The sequence below is a fragment of the Mustela nigripes genome, chromosome X, assembly GCF_022355385.1.
Source record: "Mustela nigripes isolate SB6536 chromosome X, MUSNIG.SB6536, whole genome shotgun sequence".
In the NCBI taxonomy this organism is placed as follows: domain Eukaryota; kingdom Metazoa; phylum Chordata; class Mammalia; order Carnivora; family Mustelidae; genus Mustela; species Mustela nigripes.
Genome location: NC_081575.1, coordinates 46,245,543 through 46,253,587, shown reverse-complemented (window position 1 = coordinate 46,253,587; position 8,045 = coordinate 46,245,543). Strand labels below are relative to the sequence as shown.

General features: G+C 41.6%; 1 protein-coding gene across 1 annotated transcript; it reads right to left on the bottom strand.

Moving 5' to 3' along the window:
• Window positions 1-364: 364 nt before the first annotated feature.
• On the bottom strand, window positions 365-7,107 carry TSPAN6 (tetraspanin 6). Its single transcript, XM_059386052.1, has 8 exons — window positions 6,899-7,107; window positions 5,698-5,886; window positions 5,346-5,420; window positions 4,196-4,294; window positions 3,571-3,705; window positions 2,677-2,760; window positions 1,174-1,279; window positions 365-576 (listed from the first exon to the last, which is right to left on the bottom strand). Exons 1-7 carry the CDS (start codon window positions 6,983-6,985, stop codon window positions 1,211-1,213), a joined length of 738 nt encoding a protein of 245 aa, XP_059242035.1. The 5' UTR covers window positions 6,986-7,107; the 3' UTR covers window positions 365-576; window positions 1,174-1,210.
• Window positions 7,108-8,045: the final 938 nt, after the last annotated feature.

The following is an 8,045-nucleotide window of genomic DNA, read 5'->3' as shown; positions in this document are numbered from 1 at the left end:
CCAAAACTAAGATTATTATAGTTGACCTTAATACTGACAACTGAGTCACACCAACCTGATAAATAGCTAATGAAGATGAGTTGCTTTCAATTCCTAAGGAAAATACAGTAATTCCAACACCATGAAGTAATAATTAGAACCTTTCAAATATAAATTTGAGAGCAAAACAGACACTAAGGAAAATATTTTAACATGATGCAAATTATACAATAATTTTAACTCGTCTGGGAAGGGGCCAGTTCGAAAGGGTCAATTTTCTATCACTCTACATCAGCAAATTCAGAGGGGTCGCTTTGTAACACTACAACAAAACAGAAGACTCACAATGCAATTTTGGAAAATAAAAGTCAAGAGGAACACAGTATTGCATCATTTCCAGTTTACTAGCTCTTCCAGTGTTTCACAGTGATACAGGGGTTTCAATGATCTAACATCAATGGGACAAAAGGTGGACTTAAACTGCACACATCTTGATTGAATCAGACTACTGATATAAGTTTTTGGTCTACAGTAAGAAGTAGTAGGTAGTCTTCCATCCAGGCAATTTCATAGCTCACAGGGGGGAATGTAAATGTCCTAAAAGTAAAGAAAAAAATGTTAATTGACTTGCAACCCAAATTCCAACAGCTGTATGCGCTCACACATGTGAGCATCTATTCATGTGTTCCCTGTCAGCGGCTTAATTAAAATGTGAAGGGCACCCTCAGGGATTAATTCAGCCAGCAACAGTTCTCGTGGTTTACCGTTCCAATACTGAAGTTATTGAAACACGTTTTCCCCAAACCTGGTTCCAGTTTAGGCTAGATGTATTTATCGCTCTATGAGTTCACCAGAAGAGTATGGTAAATGAAGACTCGGGAAAATGCCAATATCAGAAGCAGAGTGTCCTTGCCATGGAACCTCACTAGTAAGGTAAGAGGTCACTCTTGGGGTTCTCCACTTCCCTTCAGTGTAGGTCCAAATTTGTTAGAAAGGGGACACCTCAGGATCTTTAGACTGACATGTCAATAAACCCTCAAAGGCTCGTCTGCCCCTTGTGGCCACGCCTTGCATGTAAATACCAGCCAGATTTGAATGCACCACTCGATAAGACCTCGGAAAATTCGGTCCATCCATCACATGCATGGGCTGAAGTAAACACCAATAGAGAGCTGAGGACTAAAAGGAACATACCTTAAATTTCAAGAGGAATAGGCCCGTGGTTTGTTGTTTACACTATCTCATACTGGTTATTTGTTATGGCACGAGAGAGGCAGTAGGCTAGAAAGATTCCTATCAGCTAGAAATAAAATACAGACAAAAATTAAACACACACACACACACAAACAAAAGAACTTAAAGACCTCAGGATACATGTTTATTTTCCTTTCACTTCGAATTCACTAATTATTTCCTTCCTTAAGTTTCTCTCGGCAGTTATGTTTGATAATTTGCAGTTCCTGGATCACATTCAAAGAATATACGGCAAGTTTTACTACTACTATGACCTGAAGTTTCACAACTGTCACTGACAAAAATCACTCAAGAAAAATCCTAACTGTCGTAAGTCTGGGAGAAACTTATCAGAAAACCTGTCAGCTATCAGAACAAAAATGGCATGGCATCTCATCACGTCAAATCTCCATCGACGAAGGCAGAGATTTTCTTAAAAGTTCTAAGACAGTGCTGCAACTATGGATTTGTTCTGTAATTTCCGGCCTATCCGGTAAGCTAGCCACTAGACACATGTGGTTTTTGAGCACTTCAAATGGGGTTCGAGTAACTGAGGAACTGAATTTTTAATTTTATTTAATAATTAAAACCTTTCGAAGGTGCTAGTGGCTATTTTATTGGGCATTGCAGACTCAGATGTAGCTATGCCTACTGCTTGAGAGATATGTTAAGATTAGTCTTCCAAAACCAATTACATAGGTCAAAATGAAGTATATCCATTCTTTTAGTTTTGTCTCCACGATGTTGAATATAGGACAAATCCCCATCCCCAAAGAAAAATTACTTAGAGCCACAATACAAACTTTTCACGGGATGGTGAGAAGCAGCACAACTCAGGAAATAGAATTTGACTCGCAGCAGTGTAGCACGTCCCCAATATGACAGGCACTTATTGAATGTGGGGTTGCCTGATCTAAGTTCTTATAGGTCAGAACTTATAAGGAACTTACCAGGCAGCTGCAGCCCAGGAAAAGAAAAAAATCTGAACCATGTTTTAGAATCTTGACTGCACAGCAAAACAAGGTTCCCATCTAGCTCATGTTTTAATTAATGTACTAGGATGCTGGAGAAATGCCATACCCGAGGGCACTAAGTATATACTACTAGGAGTTAATTCGAAGCCTTGCTTTTTGTAGTTTCAAGGCATGCAAGGTTTAAAAAAAAAAAAAAACAAATGAAAAGGGAATAAAAATCTGGAGAAGTCTGTGAAAATAGCGTGGGAAAACATAAGATCCAAGACATCAAAAAATTGGAATGAAAATAGGAAGACACCCCCTCCCAAATAAAACAAAGCTAAACAGACCCAGACACAAAGGACTGACTACGTATGTTTCACATACAAAATAAAAGCAGCAGGGAGTCTGTGAAAATGTTACTTCTAGGAAATGCTCTGAAGCCTTCAGAGTGGAAATCCGGCTAACACCGAACATGAGTGATGAGACATTCCTAACAATAAGGACTTACCTGGAAGCAAGCAACTCCAAAAGAAATTCCAGCAACCACTCCCATTTCTGACTCTACAATGGTCATCACCTTTATAAAACAACCCTAATGGGAAAGGAAAAAAAAAATATTAAGTACAGCACAAGCAATAATGAACGCTTGGATCATTCCATCCCGCCAAAAGATGAGCTGTAGCTATCTCAGCCTTTGTCATTTCATTAAAATTTACTCTTAGGGTCCCTGGGTGGCTCAGTGGGTTAAGCCTCTGCCTTCACTCAGGTCATGATCTCAGGGTCCTGGGATCAAGCCCCACGTCGGGCGCTCTGCTTAGTGGGGAGCCTGCTTCCCCCTTCTCTCTATGCCTGTCTCTCTGCCTATCTGTGATCTCTGTCTGTCAAATAAATAAAATATTTTTTAAAAATTTACTCTTATAACATATCCTCTCTCCTTTCAAGCACAATGCTCTGACAGGAGTCTGAAGAACAGAAGTTCCACTTTTTGGGTTATGCATTTAAAAGTGTTATTTGCGGGGCGCCTGGGTGGCTCAGTGGGTTAAAGCCTCTGCCTTCGGCTCAGGTCATGATCCCAGGGTCCTGGAATCGAGTCCCGTATCCCGCATCCGAGTCTGCTCAGCGGGGAGCCTGCTTCCTCCTCTCTCTCTCTGCCTGCCTCTTTGCCTACTTGGATCTTTGTCTGTCAAATGAATAAAATCTTTAAAAAAAAAAAAAGTGTTCTTTGCTAGCTGTGTGAACTCAAGTCACAAATTGTCTGAGCTTCAGTTTCCTCATTTGTTCAATGAGAATAATACCTGCCCCACCTATTTCAGATCATATCTATTGTGAGGAAAAATTAAAAACTGAGTTAACTCTGTATTCAGTTAATATTTTCAAATAAAAAAAATTAAAGGCTCCTTACTTCATTGTTTACTTTATCTGCATCTCTCTGTGGAGAACAATTTTCAAGTTTGCAGCAACTCTTGGGAAATCCTTTTTCTGAGTAATAATTAGTATTCTTCCAATCTCTAAAGTCGGTGACACCACAACAATGCAACTGAAAAAAAAATCCAACAAAACCATTCATTCATAGTTCACATGACAGTATTGTAGTCAAACACTTAACCTATCATCTTAGATGGCAATTTGTGCTCAAAACATTATACTTAATAATGTCTATCCTAATATTTTAATGTGTGTGTTCTCAACTGGCATTATAATTCAAGAGATAAGCTCCTTTTTCTAAATACCAAGTGTAACCCTTTTAGACTGGCCACCTTTTCCTGCTATAGTGGTCCTAACAGTACTTGGTCTGTGATGTGAGAAGAGAAGAGGTGTACATGTGAGGAGAATGATAAGAAGAAAATGGAGATATGTCACTTAGTACCATCCCACACATCTTTTCCAGGGACTTATTTTCTCCTGATTTAATTGTAGTGAGAATGTCATACAAGTGGACAACATCTAGTAGTCAGGGGCCTATCCTCTTCTCTAAAGGGATAAGGAGGTGTTTCCCTTTTGAGAAGCCACCACCTATGACCACTTACCTTATTTTGAATCTTGTCTACTGCATCGCTTCTATAATCTCCCGTAGAGTTATACTGCTTTAAAATTTTCTCATAATTATTCTTAAAACTGTTCTTAATCTATAGCAAAGAAATGCAATGTCAGTAAATAAAGATTCTAGAAAATTCTTTTGGTTTCTATGCCAAATAAAAAAATCCCCACATCTGACCAAGGGTCATATTTTTGACAGCAGCAACATGCATGGTAGAATGTCTATGGTCCAATCCTGTCCTCTATGAGCTATAATCTAGTTGAGGGGATTACTAAGCAAAATTTTACAATAAAAGATAACTGCTCATGTTCAAAGTGCTATGGGAGCTTTTATTCAAAAGTGGCAGCTCTCTACTGCTGTATCCCTCCCCCAATTTTTCTCTATTGTAAATTAAGTAAAAATCTGATGCCTACAGGATTTTTAAGCTACAAAACCTTACTTTGGGAGACTGCACTGCCACTTTGTAAAACACTCTCTTTGGGGAGCCTTCAATACTCCCTGAGTGATTTCCCAACCCCAGTTTTAACAGTGGAAGCCCAATTTCTACTTCAATATTAAAGTTTCGATCTGCATTAAGTATATCCAATTTTTTTTAAAGCATGGCATAAGGGAGAATATAGTTGTGTTTTGCACTTTAAATATTTTCCTATCAGGGGTGCCTGGGTGGCTCAGTGGGTTAAGCCACTGCCTTCGGCTTAAGTCATGATCTCGGGGTCCTGGGATCAAGTCCAGCATGAGGTTCTCTGCTCAGCGGGGAGCCTGATTCCCTCTCTCTCTCCCTGCCTCTCTGCCTACTTGTGATCTCTACCTGTTAAATAAATAAAAAAATCTTTAAAAAAATATTTTCCTATCAGTAAGGTTATAAATTGTACTATCTCTACTTTAATAGGTACTTCTATGCAGAAAAAGAACTGGAAATCCATGTAATTATGGGTACCTGTAATTTTCGTCTAGTAACTGTCAGTCTAAAATTTTCTAAATTTTTTTAATATTACAAGTGAGCTAGAATTTTTACAAGAAAGCCATTTTTGTCAGCTACAGTTTGAACAGTAAGCTTTAAAAGTGTTCTGAACTATTAACTGTTTTTATCTCTGGGAGGATATATTTTAACATATTAAGGTTCTCAAATTCAGGCTTACCTCATGTCTGAAAACAAATCCTACGATGGCAGCGACCAGTTCAACCAAAAAAATGAGAGTCAGAAACATTGCATACTGTGGGATAAAAAGAAAGTCCAAGTCAGCATAAATAAGACACATCACAGCTGCAAGGGTAGTCAAAGAAAAAAAATAGTCTACCCAATCAGTTCAGCATGTTTTTATTAAAAAGGACAGGGAAAACACAACAAAAGTAGGAACTGGCAGCAGAGATGTTACTTAGGAAGAAAGAGATGAAACTGAAAGGGCCGTGGCCAGTTTCAAGAAACAAAGTCAACAATATATAAGACTTTTCTAAAATCAAGAATTAATTCTAAGGAAAAGAAGGACTCACCAATTTTAACATCCATGCAGAAGCTCGGCAGGTAGCAAAACAGCCGAAGGTGCCCAATAGAATAATGACAGAACCAGTACCAATGAGCACAAAGGGCACATTGGTGGCCTTCTCATTCAAAAGGGAAAAATAATTCTCCAGGCTCACCTTGCCCCAAATACCCACGGCAAGAAGGATGACACCAGTGATCTACGTAGGAAATCAGAAAACAGAAAGTTATACACTGTATACCGCAGCACCTTCAAACCACAAACCACCAGGTATTTAAGAAACAACAGGTATGAGAAATGATTTAGCAGTCTGTGGCCACAGAGCCGTGGCTGGGATGTGGGAGACAAGGGCTAGGAACGAGATCAGCAAATAAGGATAGGCCTTGATAAATCCACGCTAGATCACCAGGTCGCCCAGGTAGCCAGGGCAAAACCAGGAGACAGCTAGAGAAGGCATCTTAAAATTCTTAAACCTCATCTATTTGTTTTTGTTGGGTTGTTTTGTTTTGTTTTGTTTTGTTTTGTTTTGTTTTGTTTTTGGTACAAACCAGAGTCCATAGCCTATCTGTCCTAGGGAGAACAATTTATTCAACTGCTTTACTCTCACCATAGGAAGAAAACCTTCCTGGAGGAGGGAAAAAAGTGTCTCTATGAATTCCAGAAACTTCTCCCTTCTTCCCACCTCAGTTCAGAGAGGAGCAAAGCGTACAAAGGTACAGTACACAAAAGCAAGCCCAAGCATAGGTTGGCGGGAGTACAGCCATTACCATACTTACCTGCGAAATACTCCCCTCTTATGAAGCAGTGAAAAGAAAGAGACTATTATGCGGGTGAGCCCACAGAGGGGCGGGGCAAGCCTCGCCTCTCTCAAGGGTCCAGGGTCACCCTCTGCGAGCTCTGGGGTGTCCACTCCCTTCCTAGTCCCCCCGCATCGAATTCGAACCCTGGGCACTTCCGCGTCCCAGCACAGCCTATTGGCAGCCATTCTCCGGGACCCTGACCCCGGCGCGGTCAAGATGCCCCAGCTGGAGCCCCAGCAACTCTTCGCCGGCGCCGGGTTCCCGGCAGGTACAGCCTCCAGAACCCCACCCGCGTCTCCCTCCCCTCCCCGGCCTCCCTCCTCATCCCCCAGACCTTCGCGCCCTCTGCTCAGGGTCACAACCCTCACCCAAGCCCAGGACCCCCTCCCGTCCCCGGGCTCCATCTCTCACCCAGAAGATGAAAGTGTAGATCAAGAGAACGCTCTTGAAGCAAGTGATGACTGGTTTGGTCTGCAGTCTCCGAGACGGGGACGCCATGACTAGCCCAAGACCCTGCCCCGCCGCACCGGGCACTCGGAGCGGAGCGAGAGAGACGCAGAGTCCCCGAGTCTCCCCGGAAACTGCCGGAAACTTACGAGCGTCTACAACTGAGAAAAGCCGGAAACACTGTACAGTTTTCTAGAGGGTAAAGTCTTGGGAGGCTACCCGGAAAGTGACGACAATTTCCGAGCGCCCCCTGCTGCAGGTTACCGAAAACTGTATACAAAGTTTCTAGTGCCGGGAATTTCTTAGATCTTCAAGTGGAGTTTGCTTCATTTTTTCTCTGAATCTTTCCCGCCCCCCCTCCCCCGCCCTTATAACTTGATCATATTGTTCTATCACCAGCAGCGCCAGCAGCGCTTTGAGATTCGGCCTCGCCGGCCCCTGGTGCCCTGAAAGAAAGGAATGAAAAGAGGTTAAAAGTGACCCAGGAGTATTTTATTACATGGTCAAATACCAAGAAGCATATTTCCAAAGAGAAACAGACTGCAAAGCGACACGTACCGTCATAGGTTTTTAGACACAAACCGAGCAAAAGTGAAATCTACCTGAGTGGGGGAATTAGGCGATTTCTTTTCCCAGGAGGCTGAAACCTAAAGCCACACAGCTAAGAGCAAAGCCAAAACTAGAGATCACTGTGCTTTTCAATCCCCTCCCCTGTTGAACACAAGCTACATATGGTATTGGGTTGTGAAGTGTCTGTCCATTCCCCTAAAATTCTCCCAATTGCTTAGATCTTTCTAGCCTTAAAAGGCATTTGAAGTTCCATACATCTGTGAAATGGGATGTCTCTATTTCATAAAGGATGCGTCTGCATGTGCTTTGCTCAGCCCACAAGAATAAGTGCAGATACTTGAGTTAGTAGTTACAAAAACGAGTTAATTCTATGCCTATTGTTACAGGGGAGAAAAGAAATGAGCCTAGACATTATAGATACTCACTGTTTCCTGCTTTCTGGCACCTTTTAAGCTTCAAGAGTGACCAAATGAACCATTCAAATGGCCCTCAATTTAAATAGGTCATTTACTTTTCATGGAAACCTCAGAATAGGGAGGTC